A 20,046-nucleotide genomic window follows, 5' to 3' on the forward strand; every position below is an offset into this window, starting at 1 on the left:
GACACAAATGGAAACAAACATAACCAATTGCAAAAACTTTTTATTTTTTTATTGCGGCAGTTTGTGGGTGTCCCGAATCGCACGCAGAGGAATGGCAGGATCCTCGGCTCTGTGGGCCGTTCTTAATGACCCTCTGGCTGCACGCAGGCCAGAGGGGTGCCCAGCTGGCCTGGGCCAGGTGTTTACTGGACTGGCAGAGGCTGTGGGGGCTCCTGCTGGGTCTCTGAGGGACCCTGCAGTCCATTCTGCTCTGACCCTGGCTCTGGCTCCGGGGGCTCCAGAGCCTGCCGGGTGTCAGCTTGCCACAGCTGCACCAGGTCCGTCGGGGTCTTTCCTGCCTGGGAGAACCAAGCGGAGATCTTGTCACTGCTCAGAAGTTTGTACCAGGAGGTTCCCTCATCTATACCAGGGGTTCCAATCAGGGGCAAGCGGCAATATTTAGAATGTTTCTGATTGTCACAGTGAGGGGTGTGGGGACTACTGGCATTTGGTGACTAGAGGCCAGGGATGCTGCTTAAAGATCCTGTAATGCACAGGAGAGTTCTCTCATAACAAATAAATTTCCAGCCCCAAATGTCAGTAATGTCCTGGTTGAGAAATCCCCACCCACCACCTCCGCACAGCTTCCTGACTTTCCCACTATCCCTTTAGTCTTTCTTGAGTCAGGGGGACCTTCCCATTCCCCTCTTTCGTGATTGCTCTGGGCTCCAAAGAAGAGCGCGGACTAAGCAACGTAGGACCCCAAGAGAACTCTAGACCCACACAGTGTTGTGCTAGGGGTGGTCGTGCCAACCAAACGCTTAGGTTCCCTTCAGTTGGGTTCCTCCATGATTTTGGCCTCCTTAGGCCTGGACATTAGGACCCCCTCGGATCTATTTGGAGACCTTTGGGAAGTCCTCTTACTGTCCTTTCTGGCTGTTTCTCTGCACTGGCCCTCTGGACAGAGATAAGCTTACAGAGATCTGGAAAGGTGGGTGGGCCCCAAATTCCCAGGGTGCCCCGAGAGACCCTCCACTGTGAGTGTGCTCCGAGGGCAGGCAGAGTCTTTCTTAGTTCCGTGTTTCCTCTGAGTGCCCAGCGCAGAGCCTGTGTGAGTGGTGCACACTCGTTACCAAATCAGGGAAGGAATGGACTTACTAGGTTCTTGGTCAACATGTCAGCCCCGTGCAGGAGCAGCAGTTTGATGATTTTGTAGCGGTTGAGCCTCACAGCATCATGCAGGGCACTGTCCCCTTCCTAGAGCCAATGTGACAGTCAGTATGGCGCACAGGGGCATGTGGATGCCCTCGGGCTTCCTGCACTCCTGGGATGTGGCTGAGCAGAAGGGGAGCTGGACACTTACTCTGTCCTTGGCATTGATGTCCAGGCCCAGGGATAGAAAGTGCTGCACAATCTCCATGTGCCCCGTCCGGACTGCCACATGCAGGGGGGTACTCAGCAGCTGTGTGGGAAGGAAGCAGGAACTGCTGGCTCAAGGCACCTGGACTGTGGTGCTTCTGGGAGGGAGGTTGTCCAAGCTCCAGCCTAATCCTCTCCCCAAGTCCCAGTGCCAGGGCCTGAGCCCCATAAGGACTGAGAGTTCTACCATTTCCACCGTCCTATTCAGTGGTCTACCTCGGAAGCATTTGATGCCTCGTCCTCTGCGAGGCCTTCTATGGTTCCCCTCTCACCCAGCTGGAAACAGCTGTGAGCTCTGCTGCCCTTGTCTTAATAATTATAATAGGTGCTATTAACTGAGAGGTAACTATGGGACGGGCATGGCAGAAGCTTATAAAACATCAGCCTTATGCTCAATAAATAATTTACGTACACTTCCCCATCTAGTTATATAAGAATTCTGTAAGACATGTGATAGATGCGCCACAGAGGCTCAGCGGCAGTCCCTAGTTCAAGGTTGCACACAAAGGAATGAATGAATAGAAAAACGGTGAATGAAGAAACAAGCGAGCAGATGAATAAGTGAATGGAGGGATGGACGGACAGATAGACAAAGGATGATGAAGGATTACAGGGATAAACAAATCCCACCTCTTTGGGGTGATCCCAAAGCCCCCTAAATAGTGGATTTCTTCTCATCCTCTCTCCTCTGTCCTTCCTGCTCCCATCCCCAGACGGCGTCTCCAAGGACCTACAGGTGATGGCAAAGACCCCTTCCTGGACTCTGCAGCCCCTCTGAAATCAGACTAGCTCACTATCCTGCCTCCTGGGCTTTTCTGGTCTCTGCCCCTTGCCCTCCCTTCCCACCCGTCTTAACACCTGTGAGCATTATTGCCTCACCTTGTCCCTCTTGTTCGTGTCTGCTCCTCGGCTTTGCAGGAGTTTTACGACCTCCAAGTGGCCCCCACGACAGGCCCAGTGCATGGCTGTGCAGTCCAGCTAGAAGGGAAAGATGGGGCTGTAGGGGAGGAAGTGCCCTAGGGGAAAGGACCTCAGCTAAGAGGGCTGGAGGAATCCAGGGAAAGAGGACAGAGAAGGGGCAAGGCACGTCTGTGCCTGGGCAGTGGACCGAGCGGAGCAGGAGAAGCCTCGGGTCCAAGCCAGGTTTATGGAAGATGGCCCCAGGCCATACATCTCACTGGAGGTGGGGGCTGGCCCCAGAGGAAACCTGTTTGTGTCCCAGGTTGGCCGGAGGGAGGGTCCACTGGTGTTGGGCCCACCTCCTACCTCCCACCCAATAGGCATCTCTTACTCACCCGATCCTGGAAGTCTACAGTGGCCCCATGCTCCAGAAGCTTCTCCAGGATCTCCATGTGACCTTCCAGGGAAGCTCGATGAAGTGCTGTCCGGCGGAACTGTCCCCAGAGAGACCATCAGGGCCTGATTTCTGGCCTCAGGCTGAGGATAGACCTTACCAACCATTTTGAATCTGATCCCTGTATTTGGTCCCCATCATATCCATGTTCTGGCAGTCCCTTCATGTTCTATCCAGACCATCCTTGGAACCCTCTTGTATCCTGGGAACTCTGACCTTCTCACCATCCCCCACCCCCAAGCACATCAAGCTAGGCCTTGACACAGGCTGTTCCCTCTGCTGGGAATGCCCATTTTGCCCTTACTTCCTATGAGTGCTTGATGAATTCTTGCTACTCCTTCAAGAGGCGGGACAGCTCAAGTGCCATTATCTTAAAACCTCTAGGCCGGAGCTGGCCCCAGAGGTCCCAGAGAACCTTTCAGAGAGGGTATTGGAAGGGCAGGCCAAGACTTACTAGACTGTTTCCCCTGGGTGCCTAGCCCAGGGCCAGAAGGGGCAGGAGCACACCCATGCCTGATTCAAGGAAGGAATGAACTTCAGCATTTTGCTTAGGTCTCTTGAAACCCTCAGGCCATGAGGCATATCTTCCCATAGTGAAGATATGGTTATGTGTGGATGTCCCCCTTCTCTCAACGCTGGTCTTTCCTTTTTTGTACTCCCAGCACCCGGCACAGGGCTTGAAGGTGGAAGGTGTTTGGATGGATCAAGAGGACTGAGACTCCTGAGTCTCAGGGAAGGGAAAGGCCATGTAGCCTAAGCCCACAGTAATGCAGGCTGCAGGGGAGGACCATCAAATTTCTCAGTCCCAGGAGATGCATGTGAAATGTGAAAGAGGCGGTTTCAGGGAAAACAGAAGTGTGAGGGGCGATGGAAACATTTGGAACATCATGGTGATGGTTGCACAGCCTGGGAAATACAACGAATGGCACTGAACTGTACACTTAAAATGACTAAAGTGGCGTGTTTCAGGTTATATGTATTTCGCCACTATCCAACAATCAATACGTTTTAAAAGGAAGTGTAATATACAATGCAACACAAAAACAATATCATATCCTGCATGTGCTATCGTTTTTTTCCTCCATTCACTAAATACTAACTGAGGCATTAATATTCCATTTGGTCCCCGTGACATGCTCCGAGGGAAGCAGGCCGTTTTACAGAGGAGGAAACTGAGGCCCAGAGCTAGCCGAAGGTCACATAGTTAGGGAGTCATAGAGATGGGATTTGAGCCCCAAATTCTTGGTTTGGGCTCTTATTATTTAATTCCATTCCCCTTTCCTCCCTAGAAGACGACATGACATTTGTTACTCTGGAGGTAGTTCAAGGTGAAAAGGGCCTAAGGACTTAGGTAAATTCCTGTGTGGGCAAGGGGTCACCCAAACCCCCTGCCGAAGGACCCCCAACGCCTGTTCTCAGGCCCACAAGTGGGTGGGCGGAGTGGGGAGGCAACTCTGAAAGGGAGGCAGACAGAAGGTACATGTAGAACTTCACCTGATCACAGGTGTCCGGGGAACCCCCGTCGGCCAGGAACTTCTCAATGACCTTCATTTTCCCTTCCACTGCCGCTTTCAGGAATGTCTCTTCGTCCACAGGGCAAGTCTGGAAGGAACGAATGCAGTCATGGAGGGCTGCCCTGCAGTGATCAGAGGCCCTCCTGGGTTCCCCCCGCCGACACAGGGGTCCTCCCCAAGACCCTTACGATCTCCTCAGGCTCTGGAGGTGGCTCCTGGGAGGCCGCCAGGGCTTCTCTCTTCTTCTGCTTGCGTTTTTTCCGCAGCTCGATGAGGTTCTGGATCCCCCCCACGTCAATGATCTCCCGGCGAAGATCTAGGGACGTCTTGCGCACACGCTCTTGGCCCTGCATGGAGGTGGCTCATCAAACCCCATGCTGGGATCTTGGGGACCCCTGAGTCAAGCTTGGGGAGATGGATAGGGAGAGCTTTTCAGGAGAGGGAGAATCCAGATGAGACCGGGACACAGACGGTTCCAATCAGGGGACAAGGGGAGACTTGAGGTGACAGCGTAGGAGCTGCCAGTTTTGAGCCTTCATGTAGGTGAAGGGCAAGAGGAGGGACTCTCAGAGGTAGCCCAGCCCTTGAGAATGGAATCTGAATCCTCAGCTTTCCATGCAGTTTCATGTGTGTGTGAGATCATAAACAATACAGAAACAGGGGCGTCTGGGTGGCTCCATCAGTTAAAAGTCTGCCTTCGGCTCAGGTCATGATCTCAGGGTCCTGGGATCCCTGCTGAGTGGGCAGCCTGCTTCTCCCGCTCCCTCTGCCCCTCCCTCTGCTCGTGCTCTCTCAAATAATTTTTTTAAAAATCTAAAAAACAAATACACAAACAAATATACAAACATAAAAGAGTTGAAGAGAAAGCCCTTCTCTCCCAGAGGTAACTTCCATTATGGCCTGGTTGGTGCCCTTCAGACAAGCATCCTTTGGGATCACCCTACACACTAGTGTTCTGGAAACTCTGATTTTCCTCTCAGCAGCACAGAGGTCTCTCCTGTCAGCACACACAACCTCCCGAGCCCCTTAACACGGGCATACTGCCCAGCTGTATTGCTATCCCATCAGCTGGGGCTTCCAAAATGAGTCCATCCCCTGGGATCTTGTACATACGCAGATTGTGACTCAGCAGGTCTGGGGTGGGGCCAAGATTCTGCATCGTTAGCATGCTCCTGGGGTAGCGGGTGCTGAGATAATGGGTTTGCATACTAGCTAGGGGGAGCAAAGCCATAGCTTGCCTGTCCTGATCCCTGAGTGCAGAGGTTGGACTCTCCTCACGTTTACCTTAACCTTCTGTAAGGCCAGACTCTGAGCCCCGTGGTGCTTCTCATCCTCCAACACCAGCAAGTCCATGGGCAGCTTCTGCTGTGTGGTTCCTCGGAGTTTCTGGTGAGCCAAGGAGAGGATGTTCTCCAGCACCTGCCCATAGTACCCAGGGCGGCAGGTAGCCTCTCCCCCAACCCACTCCAAGGAAACCCCAAGGACTTCCTACTGTGTGACATCCGAGCACTTCAGAGCCCCACTCCCGACTGGTCCTGGAGAGCCAGCTCCCATAGTTCTCCAGCTCAACCCTACCCCAACCTCAGCTCAAACACCTGTCCACTGGTGGTCATGTGTCCTCAGCAAGACAAGTTTAAGGGCTACTGGAATGAGTTTTCGTGAAATTAAATATATTCACTTTCAAAGCACCGAGATGACGATGATGGTGGTGGTGGTGGTGGTGGTGGTGGTGATTTCTTTGCCGCCATTAAAGATTCACATAGATGAAATGATTGTGGTAAGAATTGATAGTTATTTTTAAAATAGATTCATGTGTCAATACAAAAATGTGGCAACTCTCAGATACCAACTTTTTTCCCTCAGATTTTACTGCTCCATGAGATCCTGGAGCTGGAAACTTGTCAGGGAAACTGAGGGACAAGAGCCACAGCGACCTAGGCTTCAGTTTGAAGGGACTCTCATTGTAATTGGATGGGTGAAACTCCTTCCAAGTCCCCCTTTGTAGTTTTGACTTGCCCGGACCGCTTTCTCAGGACCCCCTCCTCTGTTTTAAAGGAAGGCACTTTTTGTGACAGGCTGACGCCCATCTCTGTGTGCCGGGAAATTCACCCCGGGTAGAGGACACAGAGTCCGGATGGCGGCTAGGAGGAATGGCCCACCCTTACAGAGCTCTCAGCTGCCTTGTGCCTTTTCCACTGAGCTCTGGTGGGATACTCTTCTAGGGCTGTTTTGAGGGCCAATTTCCCCAGTCTTCATTCGGGAGGTCCTGGTGCCCACTGGCTGTTCCCTTCTGTGTTGGGCTTACATGGTTTGAGGTATCCCCAGTATTGGCCTCACCTGAAACACTGCATCTTCCTACAGGAACAACAGATGACCTTGGGCTGCAGCCTGGGGGATCCTGGCTGGGTTCCTCATGGAGCATCCCAAGGGTAGGCTTGGGTTGCCATTAGCTTGGTAGCCCTAGCACCTATGATGGGCTCTAGCATACAGCAGGTGCTCAGTGAATGTTGGAGAATAAACGAGTGAGTGAGTGAATGGATCACGACAGGAGGCGCTCAGCATCTTTGCCCACCAGTAAGTCCTCAGTGATGACCTGACCTAGTATGCTCCCATGACAGAGCCCAAGCCCTGGGCTTCGGGATTCTCCTTCACTTCCCACACCAAGAAGGGGGAGGCTGGACAGAGGCTCCCCTCTGAGAATTTTGCTGGGCTGGGACTTAGTGGGAACAACTAGAGACTCTCGTGCTCACACAGGCCTTACCCAGACTCTCTAGTCCTTCACTTCAGATTTGTCTTTGGGGGCTGACACACAGTCAGTACTCAGTGTTTATTGAACTGGGTGCTAGTGGGTAAAACACATTGAAACAAAGGCCCACCTTACTCTGCAGATCATTGTACAGATTAAATGAAAGTATGCCTCGGGGTGCCTGGGTGGCTCAGTGGATTAAAGCCTCTGATTTCAGGTCAGGTCATGATCCCAGGGTCCTGGGATGGAGCCCCGCATCAGGCTCTCTGTTCAATAGGGAGCCTGCTTCCTCCTCTCTTTCTCTCTCTCTGCCTGCCTCTCTGCCTGCCTCTCTGCCTGCTTGTGATCTCTGTCAAATAAATAAAATCTTTAAAAAAAAAAAAAAAGTATGCCTGTACAGAGCTTAGCACAGTGCCTGGCATGTGGCAGGCATTGGTGGGAAGGGTGGCTCTGTGGGCACCCGGTGTCCCGACAGCCGTGCTGCTATATTTGTTGGGTGAATGGATGGATGAGGACAGCTCCGTGTCCCCCTGCTGAAGGTCTCTGTCCAACGCCAGCACTCCAGAAATGGCACAGTGGCATGACTCACCTACCTGGCCCCAGGGGAGAAGTAAGTGGCATTCCTGGAGATCCAAGGATGCCCCAGCCTGGGACTCATTGGGCTCAGCCCAAACTCTTCCCCCACAAGCCTGTCCCCCTACCCCCGCCCCCGCCTCTGGTTTACATCTCTTCTTCCACCAGAGTCCTGGTCCTTCCCTCTTCCTCACCCCTATTCAGCCACTCTTTTGGTGACCAGAGCCTACTTCCAAACTGATTTGTCTCCTTCCTCCCATTCCTGTTAGGGCCCGGTCTTTTGCCGACGTGTCCTCCTCAGGCTGTCAGAGCTGCTTTCCTAAAAATAGGTCAGATGGCACCACTCACCCTCACTCAGCAACACTTAGTGGCTCCCCATTGCCCAAAGAATAAATATCTTTCCCATGACCCTCAAGGGTTTGTACCCAGCCTTAGGCCCTACCAGACTTTCTCACAACGGCCCCACCATCACTCACCTAAACTTTTTAGTGCCTGTCTTTTCCTTAGCCTGGAATTCCCTCCCTCTCTGATCTCCACTCACCAGCCTTGAAGGTCCTGCTCAAATGTCATCTTGTTCCCAGGAGTCCTTGAGCACCCACAGTCAGAGTGACGCACCTACCTTTTGTGCCCCTTCCCTGCTGACTTAACAGCTCTAGTTCACCATTGCCTCAGTCTGCCTGTTTCTCTGCAGATTATGTCCCTGACAGATGCTGACTAGAATGAATGTAGGACTGGTAAGGAGGAGGCAGGGGCTGGCCCTCCTGAGCCTCTTACTCCTCACAGCCCCTGGCACTTGGCAGAGCAGACTCTAAGTCAAATAGTAGTTTAAACAGAATGAAGAGTAGACAAGCCTGCACCTTCGTCCCCTCTCCCCACTCCTTTTTCCCAGAGCAAATGCCAGTTGCCCAGAGCTGCAGTGCTCCAGTGGCCTCCCAGAGCGCAGATGGTCGTCCTGGGAAAACCCATGCTTCCTTTCCCGGCACCGCTTCCTTGCTCTGCTCCCAGTCTCTATTCTTCAGGGACCAAATGCAGGAGTTTCTCCTGTCTCAGCCTCCCGCCCAGCAGCTGGGATCTCTCAGGGCCCCAGACTCCCCTATTCTCAGGCAGCATCCCAGCTGTCCTGCTCTAGCGCAGCCTGGCCCACCTCCTTGAGGTCCAGGTGGGTGACAGGATATCAGGAGCCCAGCTTGGCTCGCCCACCCCACCGTCTCTCAGTTCTTGGGGGTTGAAGCCTCAGTCTCCCACTGGCAGCAAACCCCTCCACCAGGAGCACCCTGGGGCTGGAATGGAGCCCTTGGGCCCCTGGGGACATCTGCCCTCCTTCCTACCACAGATGCGGCAGCCAGGCTCTTACCTCCCTTGACAGTAGAGCTGGATCTCCTTAGAATCCCCTTGGGTCCCCACACCCATGCCTGTACCTCATTCTCTTCCTCCTGTGCCAGCCGCTCCTCGATAAGCGCTGTGGCCCTCTGCACTGCCTCGGAGCCCTCCATGGTGCTGTCTATCGCCGGCCTCTGCAGGCCCCAGGGCCTCGGGGGCTTTATAAGGCAGGGCACCCCCCACCCCCACCCCGCTGGGCGCCTTTGCCATGAGCTCACTGGCCCAATTCTCCACCTGCCTCCCCCACCTGTCACCTTCACCCCAGGCAGCCCCGGGGAGCTGAGGGAAGCAGGGGCAGTTTGCCCCACCCCACCCCCGACCTGCTGGAGCTGAAGGGCCCAGCACCCCAAAAGAGCAGGGCTGCAGGAAGGAGCCCGCCTAGCCTCTGTCCTGAATGCTTGGGTGGGGCTGGGCCTTAGTGGTGGCAGCTGGGCTGCACAATGGACCCTGGCTGCCCCTAACCCTGATGACAGTGCCACCTGCTGGACGCCTGGCAACTGCCCACCATTGTCAGTGAAAGACAACTGTAAGGACCCAATGGAGGCCTGTGTCCCCAGCTGTCCTGTGAACAGACTCTGCTTGCTCTGTGGCGGGGCCGACTCTGCTATGTCGGGGCTGGAGTGTCAAGGTGGTGGGCAGGAGTAAGAGCAGGTGCCTCCCTCTTCGCTCACAGCTCAGGCCGGCTTTTGTGTCTCCGGAGTTCCACAGCGCCCCCTAGTGAGGCGTTGCTGTATGTGCCTGCCGGTCCATTAGCCTCCGACAAAACCTTGACCCTCTGTCTCACCAGGCCTTGCAAAACTTAAAAGGTCTTGCTTCAGGCAGGGTGTCAGGAAGCCACCCTAAAAGGGCCAGAGTGCAGTCCCGAGCCTTGGTGACAACCAGCCCCTTCTGATCATCCTGCCTTGTCAGGCCACCCTGACCGGGGTCTGGCCATGCTCGCTGAGAAGGAAAATACTCTCAATGGAGAAAAAGCAGACCTGAATTTGCTCCATACCTAGAACTCCGGGAGTGAGCCCTGGGCCATCGTGCACACAGACGCCACAGTGCGGCAATTCTGTACTGCTCATGCAGCTCGCCCTTAGCTAAAAGAGGTCCCCTTTGGGTGATGTGCACACTTTCCCCGCAGGAAGGGTAGGCACTGGCTCCTTTTCCTCTCTGGTCCCCTCGCTGCTAAGGGACACATGCTCGCAATCTAAATGTGTCCAAGATTTTGCTTTCACATCCCTGAGGGTGCAGGGTGGCATCTCTAGGATTAGGGTGCATACATCAGTCCTGAGGGCCCGGGCAGGACCCTCTCGCTTCCAGGAACAGACCTGGCAGGTTATTAAATACCACCTTCCTGATATGTTGCCTCTGCTTTCAAAGTGCGCTCACATCTGTTACGCCATGTAATTCTCCCGGCAACTGAGGAAGAGGCAGGGCAAGTGGCATTGTCTCCACATTAAGGAAAACCAAGTGGGCTCAGAGATTAAGTGTTTTTCCTGAGAACCAACACAGGGCCTGGAACACTAGGAATTCAAGGATCTCTCCTCTCGGCTGCGACCCACTCCCACACCAGAACTGGTTCTGGGGCTCCACAGAGCAGCCAGGGAGCCCAAAGTCAAAGCTAGGCAAGAGAGAAGGTAGGAGCAAAAGGCTTTATTGATAAATATGCAGATATGTCTGTACACAGGGACCTGTTGTGGGCCATGGCCGGGCTGCAGACCCCCCACCGCTTGGGTTACAGCCAGGAGATGGCCCCATGTAGACCCCTGCCACAATAGCACAGCCATCTGGCCGCCCGCCCCCTCCACCTCTGCCAATTGTGCTGGGGGCAGGGAGAGGCAGAGGCCGGCCTCAGGCTCCCTGCCCCTGGGGCTCACAAGCCATCTCCTCCCCTCCAGAGGACTGGCACTGGGCCCAGGGCAGAGTCAGGGAGTAGGGGCAGGGGAAGGGGACAGCAGCTGCTTCAGACCCTGAGCAGAAAACCGGAGTGAGCACAGCCGGCAGCACCAGACAACAGATCTGGGCTCTAGGGGCCTCCGGGCTGGCCCCTCGTGGCTCGAACCTGCTGCGGGAGAGAGGCAGGGTGGAGTGCCCCTGTCTGCCTTTTCTCCAACAAGGCTGGCAAAGCCTGTGTGTGGCAGCACTGCTTCCTGGGTGCGGGGCCCTCGTGGCTCCCGGGCCCCCCGGGAGGCAGGGTCCCTTCATGGCTTGCCCAGCAGCCACATGGCAGGCGGCGCCCCTGAAGAAAGTGACAGGCCTCGGAGGCAGCAGCAGGGTGGGGGGACCCAGCGCTCCGCCGGGAGGCCTCTTAGCCCCGCAGAGGCCTCCATGGCCTCTCTTCCCAGGGGTCCGCGGGCTCCTCAGTCCTGGGGCGGCGGGGGCTGGTTGATGATGACCTGGATGACAAAATCTTTCTGGATCTTGGTTTCCTGGAGTCGCGTGCGGTCTGTGAGCAGCTTCCCGGAGAAGAACCACCGCTGCCAGGATGGCTCGATGCCCTCCAGGCTGTGCAGCTGCCTCTTCAGCTGCCCCACCGTGTCCGGCAGGCTGGCGTTGAGCCTCACGTCCTTGCCCGTGGAGAGGCGCACCTTCAGCGGGAACTCGCGGCGCACCCCGGGTGTGGGCTCGGGCGGCTCCAGGCTCTCCTCCTCAGTGTGCTCCAGCAGCAGGTTCACGGGCGGCGACAGGCAGTAGACGGGCAGCTGGTAGCGATTGCCCAGCTCGTCGTAGCATTCACAGAGGGTGCCTGCGCGAGAAGCGGGGCGGTCAGGGTCTGCTCGGAGAGCCCCACAGTTTCTGTCTTGGCCATGGGAAGAGAGGGGCGCGTACGCGAGTCAGGGCGGGTAAGGAGGTCATCTGGGTGGGGCACCAATCCAACAGGATTAGTGTCTTTCTAAGACACACTGGGCCATGCTTTCCCAGTATGTATGGGAGGACGCAGCAAGCAGGCGGCCATTGATAAGCCACAAAGATAGCCCTCACCGAAAACCAAATCAGCTGGCACCTAGATCCTGGGCTTCCCGGCCTCCAGAACTATGAGAAAGAAATCTCAGTTGGGTAATAAGGTACCCTATCTGTGGTATTTTGTTAGAGCAGCCTGAGCAACCCAATACACCTGTTATGGCCATCCCACAGTCCCCGAAACCAACCTACAGTCAGGGCTCTCTGGGAGAGACAGCTGGGAGGAGTTCAAGGTGGAATCAGGAACACATGGGGCCGGCATCTTGGCTCTGCCAGGTACTGCAGGTACTGTTCAATGCTGGTGAATGATGTAACTTTCCATTTTTTCATTCGACAACTCTTTCCTGAGCTACATGCTGGGTGCTGGGGTTACCAGGGTGAGTGAGAAGGCACGGGCCCTACTGTCCATAGCTTCTACTCTGGTGGGCCCCAGGGGACTTCCTATACTAGGTATTGCACACAGTAATATATTTGTTGTGTCCGAAGCACCTACTAAGTTCCAGGACTGGACTAAAGGTGGTTCTGCATATCTTGCTGAGTCCTAACAACCATCCTGTGAGGTGCATATCTCTGCTTTACAGCTGCAAGTTCCTGAGACTAAAATCGAGAAGCTCCCTGTCAGGGGCGCACTACCAAGAGCAGAGACATTTGTTAAAACCCAGGTCTGTGACTCTACAGTTTCACTGTGACCCTCCACTTCCCATACCTGACTACATAAGGCTGTTATAAACTTAAATGAGATACTACAGCAGAAGCTTCTAGCTCAGTGCCCAGCCCGTAGTAACCCTCAACAGAAGGGTTCTCAGATGCTCTGTGATCCCAGAGTACCCCGGGCAACTCTAGCTTGCTCTCCTCACGCTGCTTTGAGGTTGGCTGGTGCCTTTCTATGTCTTCAGTAGACAAGCGGGGACTGCGTCTCCCTTTGGTTTGAGTCCCCGCTCCTGGCACATACTCAGTGAGAGTTGCGTGAATTAGCAAGCAAAGGGCCACCCTGGCCACCGAGCAGCTTGGATTGAAAACTCCCAGTGTGGGGCCGGCTGCCGGCTCCCTTCCACCCAAAGCGGCCTGGCGGTCCCCATCCTGGTGGGGACAAAGCCCGGCCCCGCCCGCTCACCGTGAGGCAGGGTGATGCTGGCTCCGTCCAGGATGGCCTGGGCCAACTCATGGTCGTTGGCCTCGGCTGCATAGGCGGCGGCCTTGAGGGCGTCCCAGATCTCCTTGCGGCCCTCGAAGGCGGGTGCCGTGTCCCAGAACTCATCCCGTTTGCTCCGCAGCTGCCCGTCGGTCATGGGGTAGTCGCTCTTCCACTTCAGCCGCTCCTTCTTCAGGGGCTCGTTGCGCCCTGCGCCGGACGGAAGGGACAGGCTGAGCACCTCTGAGGCCAGGCTGCACCTGCAGTCTCTCCCCCCCCACTGCCCTGCCAGCACCCTCCCACCTCTGCCCTCCCCAGCAGTGGCTCCCAAGTATTCTTCGGGCCTCAAGACCCTTTCCGGCAGCATCAGGGGATTAGTCTGGAAACTCCACACACCCAACCAGGAGACGTAAACAGTTTTTGTCAGCAGAGCATGTATCGCCTCCTTCTTTGATTATAAAGGAGTACACGCGCCGTATCCTTAAAGACCCGGCAAGAATGTCCCTGTGGGAGAATAAGGGTGGCCGTTGGTGGGGCAGGCCGGGCGCTTCAAACCCACTGCTCCTCTTGTCCACAAAGCCCGGGAGATGGGCCGGCTGTGACCATGAGAGCCTGTCATGTGCCTGAGGCCACACGAGTACGGATTTCGCACAAGACTTTGAGTGCTGAGGCCACCCTCTCACTGCTGTCTGTGCCATGCTGCCACCGGGGAAGAAGTGACTCCAGAATCCCACTATTCAGAAATAACCACCGCTGACACCTGAACATATTTCCTTTTCCCCATTTCTCTCAATATAGTTGAGTTCATATTAAGTTTTTTAAAAAAGACTTATTTATTTGGGGGTGCCTGGGTGGCTCAGTCGGTTAAGCGACTGCCTTGAGCTCAGGTCATGATCCCAGGGGCCTGGCATTGAGACCCACATCAGGCTCCCTGCTCAGTGGGAAGCCTGCTTCTCCCTCTCCCGCTCCCCCTGCCTGTGTTTTTTCTCTCGCTGTCTGTCAAATAAATAAAATAATAAATAAAATAAAATCTTTAAAAAAAAAAACCAGACTTATGTATTTGAGAGAGAGAGGTCAGAGAGTGAGTGCGCGTGCCTGAGGAGGGTTGGGGGGTTGAGGGGGAAAGAGGGAGAGAGACTCCCAGGCAGACGCCCGGCTGAGCTCGAAGCCCAAAGCAGGGCTCCTCTCAGGACCCTGAGATGAGGACCTGGGCCAGAATCATGGGTTCGATGCTTCACTGACTGAACCACCCAGGTGCCCCAGTGGAGCTGATACTGTTACATTTATTTATTTAATTTTTTTAGTTCTTGTTACAGAAAGGATTTCACATTTTTTTCATGCCAATATACAACTTTATTTTACACTTATATTATGTCAATGTACATTCCCATGATGAATAATGATTATTTTTGTACCTACCATGTAGTTACAAAACACATTTTTTGAAAAAAACCATAACCAACCGACCAAAACATCCCTGCAGCATCTGAAGCGGAAAACAATTCTGTTAAATGTCATTTTTCTTGTTCCCTGGCCCCAAGTGACTTCCAAGACAAGTGGAGACTGAGGGCAGAAGCATCTCTCAAAGGCTCCAGGAGGCTCAAGACCTCTCAGAGCTGAAGGCAGAATAATCCACAGGAGGAAGGTTTAAAGCCGGTGGCTCCCACTCAGACTCCGATCCTCCGGGCAAGGGGCAGGACCCAAGCTGGGGTCTGCCAACCAGTTGCCTGGTCCAGCTGGGGCAGGAGAGGATGCTCCTCAGGGGAACACAACAACACCCACTGCCTACCAGCCTACCCACCGTGTGGAAGAACCCCCAGCAAGCCCTGTATTTCTGTATACAACCCAATCTCCCCTACTTCAGCTTTGCAACAGCCTAAGGCACTAGGTGTTTATAGCTTTTTCACAGATGCTGGGACAGGCAGAGAGATCAAATGACTTGCCCGAGGTCACACAGTAAGTGACAGCATGAAGATTCCACCTCAGCTCAGATTGAATCCACAGACGGCCCTCCTACAGGTCTGCGTGAGCAGGCCAGAAAACTCTCAAAGCCAGACATCTAATTTAAAGAGCTGCTGGGTTAGCAGAAAGAAATGCAAATCCTCTTTGTGGGAAAACAACTTTAAACCAGACCTCAAAGAATTCCCAGGATAAAGTTCCAAGGAAAATAAATGATAAGGTCATAGTTTTTGGTTTCTCCTTTTTTTTAAAAAAAAAAAAAAAAAAAAATCACAACATACAAGGCAACAAGGCAGTAGGAGCCAGAGCCAGCAAAAACAGCAGTAGGAAGGATCAGACTGACAAAGATTTCAGATAGGGGATTTATCGGACCAGATTATGAAATACCAAGTTTAAGAAATAAGTGAGTCCTGGGGTGCCTGGGTGGCTCGGTCATTAAGCCTCTGTCTTCAGCTCAGGTCATGATCCCAGGGTTCCGAGATCGAGCCCTACATCGAAGCCTGCTTTTCCCTCTTCACACCCACGCCGCCCGGCTTGTGTTCCCTCTCTCGCTGTCTCTCTCTCTCTGTCAAATAAATAAATAAAATCTTAAAAAAAAAAAAAAGAAAAGAAAAGAAAGAAACAAATCTTAACAATATGAACAGGGAAAAAGAGATTATAGAGAATGACCAAGCAGAGGTTAAAAGAACCATATGGGACTTCTAGAAATGAAAAACATAATAACTGACATTTAAAGGGTTTGAAGTTTTAAGTCAGAATCTCCAGAAGATACAACAGGAAGAATGAGGATGAAACAATATTCAAAGAGATCATAGAAATGTCCATTTTCTAAACTGTCCTATAAATTTAATGCAATTCCACTAAGATTCCTAACTAGGAAGCTTCCCCCTGCCCCTAGCAGGAACCTGAGAAGCCGATTCTAAAGCTTATGCGGAAGGACAAAGCCACTCCTCGAGTAGAATGAGGTGGGAGAATCTGCACTACCATTACCTACACAAACTATAAAGCTCTGGTGAGTGTGGTACTGGAACAGGGACAGACAAATGGGCCAATGGGACAGAACAGAGAGCCCAGAAATAGACCAAGCATATACGGAAATGTAATTAAAATGAGAAGGAACATTGCAGAAGGTGGATGTGAGATATATATATATGTCTCTGCCCCTGGTTTCTGGTAAAACCCTTATAATTTCCTGAGTGATAGGAATGTCTGATACAGAGCTCCTAAATCCGTTGGAATTTCCTGGGTGATACAAGTGTCTTTTGTTCTAATGAAGTGGCTCTTGGTGGGCTCTATGCTAGCTTGGAACTTCTAGCCCTGTCCCCCATTCTCTGGTGAGGGGAGAGGGGATGTAAATTGAGTTAATAGCAGGTCAGAGCTATGTGATGAAGCCTCTGCAAAAATCCGAAAAGTATGGGTTTAGAGAGCTTCCAGGTTGGTAAACATATGCATGTGTCAGAAGGGTGGTGCACCCCAAGTCCAGGATGAAAGCTCTTGCACTCAGGACACTTCCAGACCTCCCCCCCTCCATGTATCTCTACATCTGGCTATTCATTTGTATCCTTTAATAAATAAATCCGCGGCAATAAAATAAATCAGCGGTAGTAAGTAAACTGTTTTCCTGGGCTCTATTGAGCTGCTTTACCAAACTATTGAACCCAAGGAGAGGGTCATGGAAACCTCTGATTTGAAGCCAACTCGGACAGAAGTTGTGGGTAACCTGGGGACCCACTTACTACTTGAAACTGGAAGCTGGGGGCAGTCTTGGTGGGTGAGCCCTTAACATGTAGGGGTCTGCACTCACTCCAGGTAGTGTCAGAATTGAACAGGATTGTAGGATACCAGTTGGTGTCCGGAGAAAATTGGAGAATTGCTTGGTGTGGGAAAAACACCCATCCAACTGGCACCAGAAGTATTCTGTGTGATCAGTAAATAAGAAACACAGGAGATTTTTCTTAATGGACTACTGATACATGGTGTTAGGGCTATAGTTTCTCCTATAAGGAAAACATGTAACAGAATCCCTATCTCACACCAGCCACAAACATCAAAACGAGATCAACTGATCAATCAAGGGCTTAAAAGTGTAGAAGAATAAGGATACGTTGGAGAGACAGAAGATTATAGTTTTGTCCAAATGTTTTTTGTGAAAGTTTGTGTTTTTGCATGGATCAAAAAAATAGCTCTGCTTCATGATTTCTCTGGTCCTTCAGCAAGAACTCTGATCAACCGGGGTTCACAGACATGCAGTGACACCCTCAAGGACCTCTGGGTGATATGGGGTTTTTGCCCCTCCACTCGGTGACCTGATCGTCTTTTTAACTTCTTGAGCTGATTTCTGTAGTTTTCCTGTCTCCTTCCTCTTGCCCACATGTCACTTCTTACTGGTTCCGGTCTACCTGTGGCTCCTATGGGCAGAGGTCAGGCCCCCTAACGGGCTTGTAACCCGCTAGGAATTGAGAAAGCTGGTCAGTACTTTTGAAATCGAGAGCATCCGGATTTAAGAAAGAGGCTTCCTAAAGAAGAAAGAGACTAGGCTTCAGGATATCTGGATATCTGCTGTTCCTGCTCAGATCCCCCCAACCCCCCACCCATCAGATTGGGTTTGGCTCTGTTCCTGACCACTGAGGATACGTGACGTATAACCAGGTACACGTGGCTCTCACTGTCTCCATAAGATAAAAATAGCCCCATCACCTGAAGGGTGCTTTGCTCACATACCTGGCTTTCAGAGTCCCCTTCCCTGCATGTGCACCCCAGAATGCTTTCCAACTATCAGAGACCCACCCACAGATGGGACACAATGCAAGTGTGCATCTTTAAGTATTAACAGCATCTGCAGTCACCCAGAATACAATGGTGTAAAAATTCCTTTTCCTGTATGCTGGTCCTCTCAAACGGCAAACACTAGAAAATATTAGAATGGAGTTGGGGGGTGTGGTGGGAACAGAAGTAAGGAAAAGGCTGCAGGAGCCAGTAGTTGCCTTTGCAGACGTCATGGCACCTCGGAGCCAGCAGGGGGCAGCCGCAGCACCTCCCGGCCAGGTGCTGGCTCCCTCCAGCTGAAAGATACCCAGCAAAATTCTCCCCGCCCAGGACAAGCCTGTGTAAGAGACATGCCAAAATATCTGGATCCCTACACTCTGAGGCGAATAATTTGGGCAAAGGTACAGACGAAAACAGAAAAGGAAGGTTTTAATCCAAACATAAAAGGAAATTGATGAATATTTTAAATTTCAGTTACTTTAAAAAAAAAAACACGATGTTTTATAGTTAGTTGAGTCAAAAACACTGGGCAGTAGAAAGGGTGTGAACACTCTCATATGTTACACAAATTGGTACAAACTTCCGGGAGGGCATTCGGTATGGTACCAAAAAACCCAAAAATGTGCATCTTTTTGGCTCAGACATTTGGTTTCTAAGAATGTATGTGAAGAAAATAATCGCAAGTATATGGCGAGGGTTCATCTATGAAGCTGTTTAACTCGACACGGTTTTAAACAGGGAAAGCCAGAAACAAACTAAATGTACGCCAGCAGGAGAAAGGCTAAATAAAATCTGTGCGTCCGTGGCAGCCTCTATAAGCTGACTAATGTGGAGAAACGGCCCCAAAACAGTGAAAAAAGGTTACAGAACAGCAAGTGCTCTGTGCTTCAGCTTCTGTTTCTAAAAAAATATGTGAAATTACATATATTAAAAAGAATGGAAGGATTTACACCAAAATGGTAACAGTGGTTATAGCCGATTGGCAGTTACTGGCGGAAAAAAAAAATTTTTTTTTTTTTTGGATTATATTTTCCAAGTTTTCTACAACAGGCATTTATGACTTCAGCAAGAAGAATAATACAACGGGAGTTGTTAACAAAGAAAAAGGGTACATAAAGTTCAGTTCTACAGCAGCCACAGGAAAGTAGGGAAGAGTTTGGGGAGCTGAGTAAGGGGCTTTGTGGGGGGCTGGTGAGCCACAAAGCCCAAGGGTCACAGCCTCTGGGATTTCAGTTGCTGGGAGCTCTGGGCAGCTCTGCAGGCACTGCTGGTTTCTGCAGCAGAAGCATCTAGTAGCTTCTACTTATGTCTCTACCTGTCCTAAATATGCTCTAGGTCAAAAAGTAAAACAAATGGTCCTTATCCTTAAGGAAGTTGACAGAAGATAGACTTAAAACACAACAAGAGGGGCGCCTGGGTGGCTCAGTCATTAAGCACCTGCCTTCAGCTCAGGTCATGATCCCAGAGTCCTGGGATCAAGCCCCACATTGGGCTCCCTGCTTAAGCCAGCTTCTCCCTCTCCCATTCCCCCTGCTTGTGTTCCCTCTCTCGTTGTGTCCCTCTCTGTCAAATAAATAAATAAAAATCTTTAAAAACAAACAAACAAAAACACAGCAAGAGATCATTCTGTAGTCAAGGTCCACACTTGCCTGGGGAAGTACAAAAGGCCCATGAAAACAGCAGGTTTCTGTGATTACGGTAGACGGGAAACAGCAAGAGAGATCTGTGAGCAGAGAATAGAATGTAGGTTTCTGAGTACAGCGGCAAAGCTGGAGCCTCAAAGGGTTGTCTAACATACCACCTCTGCTAGGATCTCCTGAGCTGCAGGTTAGAAAGGCAGACGCCAGCGCCCACCCACTCCAGCGGACCCACTGAACCAGAATCACAGGGAACAGGCTGGGCTATGTACTTGATTCTGACAGAATAACTCCACTTGTAAACACAGCCAACAGATGTGGAATGGCTCATCCACACCTTAACATAGGTGAGTTCAATGGCTCCCCCCTGAAGTTGCTGCTGAGAGCTGACCTGGAGAGGAAAGAGGGAGAAGAGCAGGAGGCCGCAGTGTCTGGGTTGGGGGAGGAGAAGGGTGGTGGACGCTGTGGATTGGTCTCCATAATGAAAGGTGTCTGGCGATCCCACGCACAAGGGAGGGCACTGCAATGAGTGGGAGTGAACAGCAGAAGTCCTTCGCAGTTTACTTGAAGCTAGTGTGCCTCTCTGAGCCTGTGCATGTGTGCACACTACTACCACCTGCCTCCCCTGCTTAATTCAGAAT

General features: G+C 52.1%; 2 protein-coding genes across 2 annotated transcripts in view; both read right to left on the reverse strand.

Annotated features, from left to right (window-relative positions):
• Window positions 1-27: 27 nt before the first annotated feature.
• On the reverse strand, window positions 28-9,354 carry ANKRD2 (ankyrin repeat domain 2). Its single transcript, XM_045068958.1, is given in 10 exon segments — window positions 28-338; window positions 1,138-1,236; window positions 1,343-1,441; window positions 2,278-2,376; window positions 2,694-2,792; window positions 4,247-4,354; window positions 4,455-4,613; window positions 5,551-5,652; window positions 9,004-9,093; window positions 9,095-9,354. Coding segments are annotated over 10 exon segments (1,092 nt in total). The 5' UTR covers window positions 9,176-9,354; the 3' UTR covers window positions 28-182.
• A 1,234-nt stretch (window positions 9,355-10,588) lies between these two features.
• UBTD1 (ubiquitin domain containing 1) overlaps window positions 10,589-20,046 on the reverse strand; it is a 52,619-nt gene continuing 43,161 nt past the window's right edge. The window contains exons 2-3 of the mRNA XM_004749556.3: window positions 13,026-13,253; window positions 10,589-11,696 (exon numbers count right to left, since the gene is read on the reverse strand). Coding sequence (XP_004749613.1) covers window positions 11,311-11,696; window positions 13,026-13,253 — 614 coding nt within the window. The 3' untranslated portion in view covers window positions 10,589-11,310. The remainder of the gene's footprint in view (window positions 11,697-13,025; window positions 13,254-20,046) is intronic.

Source organism: Mustela putorius, unplaced genomic scaffold, assembly GCF_011764305.1.
Source record: "Mustela putorius furo isolate JIRA1106 unplaced genomic scaffold, ASM1176430v1.1 tig00003909_pilon_pilon_pilon, whole genome shotgun sequence".
NCBI lineage: Eukaryota > Metazoa > Chordata > Mammalia > Carnivora > Mustelidae > Mustela > Mustela putorius.